Source organism: Cotesia typhae, unplaced genomic scaffold (assembly GCF_013202065.1).
Source record: "Cotesia typhae breed Kobodo isofemale line unplaced genomic scaffold, CoteBio_Ctyphae contig_4, whole genome shotgun sequence".
Lineage (NCBI taxonomy): Eukaryota > Metazoa > Arthropoda > Insecta > Hymenoptera > Braconidae > Cotesia > Cotesia typhae.
In genome coordinates, this window is record NW_027423748.1 from 8011496 (window position 1) to 8024907 (window position 13412).

General features: G+C 26.4%; 1 protein-coding gene across 8 annotated transcripts in view; it reads right to left on the bottom strand.

Annotated features, from left to right (window-relative positions):
- The window catches only part of LOC141527235 (ELAV-like protein 1), a 50291-nt gene that overhangs the window by 5485 nt on the left and 31394 nt on the right, over positions 1 to 13412 (bottom strand). For 4 of the 8 annotated variants that reach the window (XM_074242599.1, XM_074242598.1, XM_074242596.1 and 1 more), the window contains 6 exons: positions 7874 to 8112; positions 6455 to 6514; positions 4269 to 4372; positions 4007 to 4160; positions 2707 to 2745; positions 311 to 569 (listed from right to left, as the gene is read on the bottom strand). In XM_074242599.1, coding sequence (XP_074098700.1) covers positions 311 to 569; positions 2707 to 2745; positions 4007 to 4160; positions 4269 to 4372; positions 6455 to 6514; positions 7874 to 8069 — 812 coding nt within the window. In that variant the 5' untranslated portion in view covers positions 8070 to 8112. The remainder of the gene's footprint in view (positions 1 to 310; positions 570 to 2706; positions 2746 to 4006; positions 4161 to 4268; positions 4373 to 6454; positions 6515 to 7873; positions 8113 to 13412) is intronic. The other 4 variants (XM_074242600.1, XM_074242601.1, XM_074242602.1 and 1 more) reach the window with 4 other exon arrangements.

The following is a 13412-nucleotide window of genomic DNA, read 5'->3' on the forward strand; positions in this document are numbered from 1 at the left end:
CCGTGCAAAGAGGTCATAAAAATAGGTGGTGAGTTTAAAAGAAAAAATTCAAAGAAAGGGGTGTTTTGTCTCTAAATAGGCAGCTGAGTTGGATCGTTGATATATATTTGACAAATATATATCAACATATGATCCGGACATGTAAAATGAAAAATTTGAAACTAGAACTTGAGTGACTAAATTTTTTCTAATAAAATCTCAAGTTCGAAAAATTGAAACTTGTTAATTAATGAACTGTTAATCAATCAGTATTCTTTAGAATAGAATAACTGTTTTTTCTTGGGCAGAGCGAGTAGAGGCGAGTAGGTACCTGGATAGTGGCGACAGTGGAATGTACCTGAAGCGGCCGGTCGGATGGTGGATAGGGCCGCCGAAACGGCGACTCGCTTGTGGCGCCAGGTAGGCTGCGATCGGTGGAATGGCCTTGTTGTTGTTGCTCGGGTTGTTGGCGAACTTGACAGTGATCGGCTCGGTTGACCCCTTGGGGATGGTCCCGTTGAGCTCCTGGATCGCACGCTCAGCCTCCACACGTTGGTCGAATCTTATGAAGCCGACACCTTTCGAAAGGCCTGCCAATTTCATCCCGTGCCAAACCAATATGGATTTTTTTTTCATTAAGATTAAGGCGTTAAGCGAGGGTATTTCTACTTTGGTCACTGGGGAAAGATGCCACGTGATTCATGGATAAAACTGCTGCCCTTATTTTACTCCATTATTTGCTATAAACTCTTACTTTTTTTTTTTTTTTTAAACTCACGTTATTTTTTTAAATAAACTTTGTAATTTAAGAGAAAGAATTTAACTAATTTGTTTTATTCTCGCATTTAGTAAAAAAAAAAGTTATTTTAAAAGAAAGTTAACGAGCTCTAATTTCTGTCCTCTGAAGCAAATTAAATTTTTTAGACATTCTAATGAACTCCTTATTCAAGGGTGATTTTAATAATTCATCAAAGCGAAAACATTATTATGTGTGCTCAGCGCCAACAGTTTTTATCCTTCAATGGCTATTGTCCCTCCGAGGGATTAAATAGTACCGAAAAGTCAACAAACTTTATAATCATGATAAAAACAATTTATCCTTTTATAATTTTTTTAAAAATAATTAAAAACTTACTACTGAAACAAAAAATTTGGTAATTATTTACAAGTTGGATCAACCCATGTTGGTCCATGTTAAAAATTTTTTTTTTTAATTTGTTTGTTTTTTTTTATTTTTCAAAAAAATAAATATAAAATTTTATTAAAAAAAATGAGAACTAAAATTTTTTCCACTTTATTCTTTTCTTTCACGACATTTTTTGTCATAAATGCGCCGTAAAAACAAACAGAATAAAAAAAAATTAATTTTTTATCTACTTATGACCCAAAATAGAGTTGACCTCACTTGTAAATAATTACCAAAATTTTTTTTATTGTTATTTCAATGAATCTATGAATTACTAGCCAAGTAAAATTTAATTATTTTATCAAACTTTTGAGTTTAGCTTTTTTTATAATTATTATTGTCAAAATAATTTACAAATTGTACAAAAAATTCCTCAAATAAGGAATAAAATTCTTTATTAATTTTTTGATTCAAATAAATTTTTTTTTGTGTAGATGACTTACCGATCAATGAGCTTACATCATTGCACAAAAAAAAATTACTTTAATTCAAGAGAAAAATTATTAAACCAAGAAAAATTTTGTAGTTCAAGAATTTTCCTTGACCTAAAAAAATTAAATTTCAAATTTTTTTTTCCAATTTATAAAATTACAAGTATTACAATCTATGAAAAATAAATGACTTAGCTTAACTCATCTTGATAAAACAATCTATTACCTGATTTAAAACTTTATCAGTTATCACTCACCGGCTATAAAATTAGGCAGCAGTTTTAATATATGATAAGGATAATGCATGGTGAGACCCGATGTGATTGATAATGATCATTGTATTCATATAAATATATATATTGATTTATATTTATAAATTTGAGACATATAATATTGATTTCGATGATATCGATGATTAATAGTAATGACTGTGATGATGATACACGAATTTTAAAGGGTGTCCGAGCGAGTGGCTCGGTGCGCAACTCATTCGTTCTCAAACGAGATTATGAATAATTTTGGGTTTAATTTTATATTTTACATATTTTATACATTTAATTAATTAAAAAAAAAAAGAACGATAAATATTCAACAAAAATTTAAAAAATTTGCGCAATTTCAAAAATATATTTCAGATAATTAAATTCAAAAGAAATTTTAAATGAAATGAAATATAAAATCAATTAATCAATTAATTAATTAAATAATCAATGATAATGATAAAATTGATAATTATAAATTGGTAATAATTGAAAATGATAATTTAACATAAGAACAATAAAAATGATTATTCAATATAACAAATAATGAAAACGTTTATGATAATGATGATAACAATGAATTTGTGGATGGAAAGGATATGATATGTGTGATGTGGATGTCAATTGTATGTATGGTATGCGTGTGCGTTATTCTTTCAACGCGCAGAACGCGAGTTATAAATTTTTTTATTTATAATTTTTAATATAAATATAAATAATTGTAATAATAATTTTTTTACCCCATTAACAAAAAATCCTTAATCTTTTTGAATTTTCAAAATCTTACTTTTTATCTTTATGCTCAACTAAGTGTGCATCAAGAATGAAATTATAAATGATATTTACGTACCGGGTAAATTGTCTCCACCGCCAGTCACAAACTGTCGTACTAAACAGAAACGAAAAAAATCATATTCTCGTTAAAAAATTATATCAAATAATAGCCAGAATAGCCTCTCATTCGCAGCTTTTTTTTTTTTTTTTTTTTTTTTTCTAATTTTGATTCTAGTAATTAATAATAAAATAAAATTAATTAAAATAATAATAAATCAGCCGCGAATCAGAGGCAACTAAAAATTTTGTAAAAATAAATTATAATATAATTTTAAAAATATCGATGCGTCTGCGTATAATTTTATAGATGTACTGGTAGTTTAGGATATTTTTAGTGCTATTTTTGGTTTTAGTTATTTTAAAGCTTTTAAGTTACTTGTCAGGAGTAGGAGATAAATAATAATAATAATAAATTATAATTATTATTAACTATTTTTTTAAATAAAAAATTAGTAAGGTTGCAAATTTTTTTTTTTTTAATTATTGAATTTTTAAAAAATTTTTAAACGGTGATACACGGAAATTACAAAATTAGTTTACTTTTAAGTGTTTTAAAATAAAATGATTCCTAAAAATTTGCTCACTATCAATCAAGTTAAATTAAATTTAATTAAATTTTTTATATAAAAAATTTTACAACCCCTAAATATGCAATAATTAATAAAAAAATGAAACCAAAAACACAAAGCATGTAAATAATAATTTTTTGAATAAAATTCGTCGACAATCCTAATTTGTTGGCCATATTTAAAGCGATAAATTTCGAAAAAGGCGCACCGATCCACCCTGCCTTGATTGCAATTCTCTTGTTATTAAAATTAAAACCATTTTATTTGTAAATTACCAAAAAAATAAAATATTTACATTTTAATTATCATTGTTGTAAACGAAACAAGTTACGTGGCCCAAAAGATTGTCCAATAAAAGCTATTCTCGTGAAAATAGTTTTATCACATCAATCTCAAAGGAACCCAATTAATAAAATACAGTACAACAGCTGGGAATTCCTGAAAAGTGAAATTGGTTTTCCCGAATCGAGTCTCGGGGATTATCGTGATCGGAACGAGGGTAAAGGACTCGTCTCAGACAGCGGAAATTGTGTACTGGGTGTCTGAGAGCTTATTGATCAGGTAACACATGCAAAGGGCTCGGTTAATCGGTTATCGGTTTAATCGTTTATCAGAGAGAATACTCAACGCCATCTTGATGATTTTTACAGATCTTTTAATTAAATTATTACTTGTTTTTTATTTCAAACTTTTTTTTTTTTTTTTTTTTTTTTTTTTTTTCGTTTGGTCTCTTTGAGAAAAACTTACCAGTGATGTTATCGCAAAGGATTCGCGACGTTATTATTCTTCCGTAAGGACTGAACAAGTTTTCGAGGTCCTGCTGCGCCATATTTTTTGGTAAACCGCTGACGTACAAATTTGCACCCTTAATTGCTTCGCTACTCGGCCTTGCGTACGACACCTATGATTAATTATGTCAGCATGTGATTAAAAAATTATTTCCGTTTAAATTTATTCATTTTCCATCAAAACAATCAAATTAAATTATTGATAATTAATCATTATTTACCTTGATTGTTTTATTTTGTAGTCGAAGACCATTTAGAGTGTTGATCGCTTTCTCAGCATCCTCCGGCCGATGGTAATTAACAAATCCATACCCCAAACTTTGTCCTAAAATCATATTTAATAACCAGTAAATATTTTGAGCTTTTATTTATTTTTTTTTTTTTTCTAAAACTGGATTTATATTTATTTTTATCAATTATTTAATTGGAAATGAGTGATGTGAAGGTGAGGATAGTTATGTATTTATAATTTCAATGCTCTAGTATTTTTAAATTAAATATTCTACTGTGATTTATATCCAGTTTTTTTTTTTTTTTTTTTTTTTTTATGAAGTATTTAAATTACAATTAGGAAGTTTTTTTATACAGATTATAAGATTTATTTTTTATTAGTAAGAAAATTCCGTGGAATGAAGAAAGTTGAGAGTTTACTCGACAGTTTTGAAGTAAAATGAATTTATAAAGTAAATATTAAGTTTTGTATTGCAGTTTAAATTTAAGTTTATGGAAATTTTTATGAAAGAAAAATACTTGGAGATAACTGTTATGATGGAAATTATTTTAATTAGATTTTTTGTGATTTAAATTAAGTATTAAAGGCTTTTTTTTTCTTAATAAATTCAAGATTATGGTAATTTTAAATGACTGTTTCAATTAACAATTAAAAAAAATTTTTTTTTATTATTTTAAAAGAAATTTTTATTTAAAAAATTATAAAAAAAATTTTTAAAAATAATTTTTTAAAAAGATTTTTAGGCAGTAAGTTTTAAAAAACGCAAACTAAAAAAAATTAAATATTGTTTAAATTTTAAAATACCAGATCATCAAAATATAAAAAAACATCCTTATATCTTAAAATTTAACATTATAAAATTAAATCAATAATCATTATCGACCTTGATGATTAAAAGTTAAATGTATTTAATGAAATAGATGAACTTGACGGATTGACGTGCTGACAATCTCACTTGGCAAACTATCTTAGCGTTTGTTCGCGCTTTTGTTCGCCAATCACGAACACAATTAACAGCAAACTTTAGTTTTCTACACTATAACATTACAGATATAAAATCCTACCTTGAAAGTATCAATCATTAAAATATCAAATCATTTAAACTTGAACTCCTAAATAAAAAAGAATTAATTATATAAACTCGTTTAAAAATTAACAATAATGATAATTCATAATCAATACAAACAATTTAAACAACAAGCTGGTTATCCTGTAAAATACATGCATATATTCGCCTCAATTAAACTTTTATTTGGCAACATAACTATTACAAAAGACCGATGTGTGTAATATTAAATATTAAATATTAAATATAAAATATTAAGCGAGGAAGCTTTAATCCAAGCAACGCCCCCGCTTATTCTAGACAAAAATAGACCCACCACTTTTACAAGTTAAATTTTGTATGCATGTATATATATATATATATATATATATATATATATATATATATATATATATATATATATATATATATATATATATATATATATATATATATATATATATATATATATATATTTTTTTTTATGTAATATATATATACATATATATACATATTTATACATACATATATACACTCACGCTACTTAAGCCTCGCTATCGCTCACTCACTTATTTTACCCTTTCTCTCTTGTTAAATATATTCATGAATATATTTGTAAATGTATCCAAATATTTAATATACACATAAATATTTTCCAAGTGAAAATCCGTCAGAAGATAGGTGTAGGTTGTACTGATAATTTATACACTAGCGCACTTACGTATATTATTTGGCAAAAGCTGGAAATTTTAAAATATATTTTGTAAATTTAACATTTACCTCAAAAAATATGCTGAATTAATTTTATTTATCTTAATTTATTAATTAAAATAATATTTACATGAAGTTATCACGAACGAACTACGATTGAAAGTAGAGATGAGTGAAAAAAAAAAAAAAATTAATAAAATACAGAAATAAAAAATTTTTTTGACAAATAATAATAAAATAATAAATTTTTAACTAATTTAATAATGGAGGAATTAAAATATATAAGATTGGATTTGATCAATGTTGTCTATACATTTTTTTATTTGAGTTAAATTTTACTAATTTTTTTTTTTTTTTGTTTAATAATTAGAGAAAAAAAAATTTTGATTTTTCCCATGATAAAAAATGTTTATCCTTACCAAAAGAAAATTGTCCCGGGGATAACATATCTCCGGCAAGCGATAAAGCCGCAGTGGAGTCTATAATGTATGAGAAAAAAAGAAAACAGAGACATAAAAATTTAACAATTCATAAAAGCTTTTATATAAAAACGCTATAGAATTTTTAGATAAAAAATATTATAGAGATTATTTTAAATAATAATTATTATAATAATGATGATAGAGTAAAAGCAATGAAAGCGCGGTTTTAAGATTAAATTTATTTATTATTTTATTTTTATTTTTATTCTGCCGATTTTTGGTTCCTCGATTTTGGTAAAGTTATTTAATGGCTATACTTTAGCAACAGTATGATAGCTTTATTCTCGTGAATTTTCTACCAGCCATACTTTTATGAGATATTTATATTTATAAGGTCTCATTGTATTTATAAATCGACGATCGATCACTATGTAGCGTGTTCAAAAGGTGAAGGTCATTATTTAAGTAAAAATATCTGACATTAAAAAAATATTCATTTGCAAAATAATTAATACAAACTTACTAAAAATAATTGTCGGAATAAATCTAATGGGTAAGCTGAAGATCGAGGCAATAATCGTTTATAAGAGTGGCACAAAAAAATTGTTTTTTTACTTTTTATTTTTTGAGAATTGTTAAAAATTTATAAAAGTTATTTTTAAAGAAAATTTACAATTTTTTAATTTAAAATTAAAAAATTTTGTTTTTGGAATTTTTTAGATAAAAAAAAAAATAAATTATTAATTTAAAAAATCCAAAATTTAATTAAAAATATTAAACATTATAAATTAACTGCTAAAATTTTTTATATTGATAATTTTTAATTTTTATTACAAAAAAATTTTTTTATTAAAAAAATTCAATTTTTTAATTTTTAATTTTGAAATAACTTTTAGAATTTTTTGACAAATTAATTTTTAATAAATATTCTTAAAAGATTCTTAGAAAAATTTGTAGGGAAAAAATAATTTTTTTTTTTGAGCCACTCAAATAAAAATAATTAAAAAAAAAAAAAAATAAGAAAATTTGATAAAAAAGAATACAATTTAAAAAAAAAAAAAAAAAAAAAAAAAAAAAAATAGAAACTCCATCGATGAAAAATTCCAGTTTGCCGGAAAATGACGGCACGTCAAGCCTCTGGGTAAATATTTACAAAAATATATATAAATATATGAGTTTATATATATTTAAGTGAGAGATTTGTCTCGCTCTTTTTGCTTACAAGAACCCAAAATAAACTAAATCAATGTAATAAGAAAATAAAATAAATGTGTCAACAAGTGAAAATAAAAAAACGATGAATGGATTTTATTTAAAGTGAGTAAACAGGTGAGGATGTGAAGGAGTTTGTTTGAAAAATAAATAAATAAATAAATATATATAACATTTAACACTTAAATAAACAAATGTGCTCACCGGTGACTTTGTCGCGGATGAGCTTGCAACTCTCGACCTCTCCAATGCTGGAGAACAGAGAGCGAATTTCCTCCTGTGTCATCGTCTGTGGGAGGTAGTTGACGATAAGATTCGTCTTGGACTCCTCTTGGGAGGACTGACCGAGGTTCGAGCCTCCATTCTGTTGCACAACCGTGTCCATTCCGTTTGCCATCATTGCACTCGTTTTAATACACGCCGTCTATAACTACGTACGAAATCTGGAATCAAACAAGTTAAAATTTATTATTAAACATATATTTATTTAAATTCAGTTAAAAAAAAATTTTTTTATACCAATTAAAAATTTGTCCATGAATTAAAATTAATCAATTGATCACAAGAAACGGAATAAATTCTTGGTACATTTTTTTAATTACTAGCAACCTTGCAATCACTATAAATATAATTTTACTTTATTAAAAGATGATTTTTGTTAAATTGCACTGTACTCTCTTGACTATTGACAATTTTAGAGATATAAGGTCATCCCGATGTTACACTCATCAAGAGCTTTCATTTGAGTACCCACATGCATTTTTGATATATTTTTCATATATACATATATACACATATACATAAATATATAAATATATGAAAAATTGATGTGGGTACTCAAATGAAAGGTCTCGATGAGTGTAACCTCAGGATGAGCTTAAATCTTTAAAAATGTCAATAGTTCACAAGATAAAAGGTAATTTCTTAATTATGTATTTAGAGATAAAGCAAATTCAAGTCAAGACCTTTGCAATGACACTAAATTTTACTTAAAAAAACCGATTTTATCAAATAATTATTCTGGAGATAAAATTTTTCTTATTCTCTTAATAATATAGATTTATCGGACGCAGAATTGATCCAAAAATAGCCATCAATTTTTTTATATAAATATTCAATAGGGTATAGACGTCTATAAGTGGTAAATAATATATTAATAAGTCTATAGAATATAAATTGATTAAATATATTTCTGTAGATCAATGTGTCAAAAATAGCCGCATTGATTGGATGTAATCCATTATGGTAAGTAAATTTTTATAATATTTATTCTTGGTATAGACTAGAGACTCGAGACTAGAGATTGGTTAGGGAAAAGGACTTGATGGAATCATTAAATATTTGCGAATGTTCTTGTCCATCCCCTTGTTATACCCGAATATGTATAAGCACATGTATATGTATATGAGCTTTATGTTAAACCAGAATGGACATACAAGCAATAATGGAACGTCATAAAGCCATAGCAAGAGATGAAAGAACCAATCGGATGATCACCCTACTCATTGTCGTCGGTACAAACATGTCTGGGTTATAAAATTGCATAAGCTACATGTATGTGTACGTGTAATGTAGAATGTAGAATGTTGAGTGACTACTGTATTGGTAATACCGGCAGCCCTATAGTCTAGCGATCGAAATTACTGGGGATTGCGCTGCTGACGATACAACACCAACCACCCTTAACAATCCTACTCTCGACCCCCTTAACTTCCTTGTCTGACCGTCTGAAGGGTGGGTCAGTGACTGCCAACACCCGAATATGTTTTGCTGTTCAAAATTTTCAAGTTAGTTTTTTATTATTATACCTCAAATTTTTAGTAAAAGTTTTTGGGAGTAAATATTGCTAATTTAAATTTTTTAACACAATTTTCAATTTTTTAAATTAGAAATTAATTAATAAGCAATTATTAATTTTCAATAAAAAAGTATATGGACCATATTTTTAAATAAAAATTATTTTTAATAATAAATTTCTAATAAAATAAAAAACGAACTAAAAATTTTATTTAAAAAAATTATATGTGCCAAAAATAAATTTTCAATTTTTTCTAAAAAATTAAGATTATTTCGAGTTAGTTTTAAAAAAAAATCAAAAATTTTTAATAAAATAAAAAAATCCTGAAATTTATATTTTAAAAAATAAACTTCTTTTTTTCTCCAAAATTTTAGAACTAAAAAATTAAAAATTTTATATTTTATAATTTAAGAAATATGCTAATTGTTGTATAATGCCGATTGAGGTTCAAATAAATAAATAAAAATTAATTTCAGCAAAAATAAAAATAAAAGTTAAAAAAAATATTAGCTATAAGTAATTTACCGTTCTAATGATAAAATGATAAAACTAAAAAATGAGAATCACTGAGAGTACATGGTTAAATTTAAAAGGGCGAAGAACCCCTAGTCACTGGGCAAGCCAAGCCGTTTAAAAGGCTCCCATGGTAGCGAATTATAGAACCCCCGGTAACAGCGGAACTACCAAGAGCTGCATATACATGCGATGCGTGCCGTAGGGACATATATATAATATACATATAGATTTATCATAGTAGGAGTAGAGTTAGTGGAGTAACTTGTCGAAAGACAGACAGAAAAGGAAGAGAGAGATAACCGGGGCCGCGGGAAAAAATACAAGGGGGAACGTCTGGCTGGGGTGGTTCAATCGTGCCCGGTATACGGTACACCATCTACGAATAAGCTGTCCCTTTCAATACATATAATATATATAATATACACATTCATATATCTGCTACATGCATTACAACATCCATCAGCCGGCACGAGACGGTTTTAATGCTCCCTTACGTAATTTTAAACTCGGCTTTTTTAAATATTGCTACCTTTACCTACGACCACTCGGCGAGCCAAACCTGAGGACACGTATCAGCTGTCGACCTACCGACACCTAGAGCACCCTCCAACCTCGTGCCCAAGATCCAACACTCTGATATTCATTCCGGCTTTTAAATTTTAAATTAATCGTCTTACGATCTATAGATCTTCTCTACAGATGTTTTCATCTATGGATCTACCTTTTCACGCTTTATTGATTATCCCTCACTGCTACACTGCCCTTATATTACCAAATATCTGGTTTAGCTTTTTACCAGCAAGTCAAGATATTGTATATTAACTGTCGCGTGTCTTACCGGCGTTCTAAACCTTCTACGACTTTACTTCTATTTTGAATAAATGGAGTTACGTTAAAATTTTTTCATATCGCGGCTTCTTATCTTCACTTTAAAGAATTGTTATTTTATTTTAAAGCAATTTACTTGAAAATGAATCTAAAATATTATTATAAATTTATTTTTATCTAAAATTAATTTTAAATTTTAATTAAAAATTTGAGTAATTTTTTATGGAGTATGATTTAAAAAAAAAAATTAAATTAATTGTCATGAATCTTGATAATTAAATACTAGCAACCTTGCAGTCTCTATGTCACTGCTGTGATTTGTGAACTATAAAAAATTTTTATTTTGCTTTATTAAATAATGAATTTTGTCATATTACACTGTACTTTCTTAAATACTGACGTTTTTAAAGATATAAGCTCATCCCGATAATACACGCATCAAGAGCTTTCATTTGAGTACCCACATGTATTTTGATATATTTTTCATATATATATATATATATATATATATATATATATATATATATATATATATATATATATATATATATATATAAAATATATGAAAAATTGATGTAGGTACTCAAATGAAAGGTCTCGATGAGTGTAATCTCGGGATGAGCTTATATCTTTAAAAATGTCAATAGTTCACAAGATACAAGTTTAGTTCTTAATTATTAAAGCTCTATTTTTTATTTTAAAGAAAATAAAAGGAATTTTTGTAGATTTTATGGCTTGTAAAATGAACTAAAACGTAATCAAAAAATAAAATATTACAGACTAAAATACTTAATAAATTTTTAAGTAATTAGAACCGAAATTTCTAATAAATTTCATAGCACCCTAAAAATTCATATCTTATCATTCATACTTTTTGACACATCCTGTATGCATATATACATCCCCAACGATAATTAAAGTGAGCGTTAAAGAAAGAAGAAGACAGAAAAGGCGTTATCGATCAGCTCATACTCAACGCTCGGGATTTTGGACATGACAATGCAACCCTGGCAATCCCATTGTTATCCTTTAATAAAGAGAAACCCATGATATCATTCACCCCCGCAAGGAAGCCACTCTACTCTTTTATTCTTTCCACATCCACTCGAAATTTTAATTCTTCTCTGCTCGTATCCTCTTTTCATAAACTTATTTTCTCAGGCATCCTTTTTCGCGTGCCTTTTCTCTAAAACAAAAAAAGCAGTCAGTTCTTTTCTCTATTCTCTATCCTACAAAAAATATAATTATTCTCGTTATAATTTTAATCCTTGCGGAGGTTTTATTTAAATATAAAAGTCTCTTAAAACTTTTGCAAGTTCAAACCTAAAAAAGATAATCTTTAAACACCAGCCAGGTGGTCATGGCGACGAATCATGAAAATCGCGTGGCCACAGACGATCAATACATCGCGCGCCCTCGCTCTTGCTTTCTCTCGCCGTCACCGACTCTATCCACACAATCCGCCGTTGCTACACCAAAATACATGTACTACTCATACATTCTTGCGTATATTACATGCATGCACACATACGAGTCTATGGTAGCTCCACTCGCAAATAATTTCCAAGGGAAACCCCTCTATCTCATACGCCCCTTTCCGCGAACCGACAGAGACAGGAGCCACGCACGCTCTCGGCTCTCTACTTGTGTCGCTTACATATGACGTCCGCGCCGGTTTACCAACACAAATGAAATATCTTCATACATCCATCCATCCACGAATATTTCGTCTACATATATGTGTATATTTATGAATATAATACTAAAGTTAGCCGACGTTTTTAATTTTTTGATTTTTTTTTTTTTATAATTAAATTAGAACAAAAAAATATTTTTAAAAAATTGCACTTACAATTTTAAAAATTTTTTACAAGTAAAAATTTGCTTTTTATTTTTTTTTAATCATTTTTTCAATAAAAAAAAAAATCTAAAAATTTTTTAATCTAACTTAATTTTCATTTTATGAATATTAATTATTTTTATTAAAAAAAAAAATTAAATGGAAAAATTCCACAAGTAAAAAATTTGAAAAACTGGACGTGCAATTTTTTAAAAATATTTTTTTATTGGTAATTTCATTTATTAAATTCGGGATAAATACTTGCATTATTTCTCCTTATAAAAAAAAAAAAATAATAATATTGTAAATTAGTTTTAAATTCATTTAGACTACACGTGTTTTAGAAATACCTTAAATATCAGACATTTTATATTTGCTTGTTTAAGAAATTAATTATTAAAGAATTTCGAAGCATAAAAAAAATTCAAGGTAATTTTTTTTTTATCAAATAAAATTATTTTTAAAATATTGGAGTAAAAATTGATCATTTATTTTTTAAATAAATTAATTTTTTAACTTTCTAATCCTTCTTATTTTTTTTAAATAATTTAATTTATTTAAAAAAAAAAAAAAATGAGTATTTTTAAATTGAAAATTTTTTTTGACATTTGAAGTAAATTAAAAAAATATTTTAAAGCTTCTTAAATTTTTTTAATTAAAATACTTAATCTTTATTATCATAATTTATTAAATTTTTATTTTTCAACAAAAAAATTTCTTCCATAAAACAATTTAACCTAAAAATTAAAAAACGCCAATTT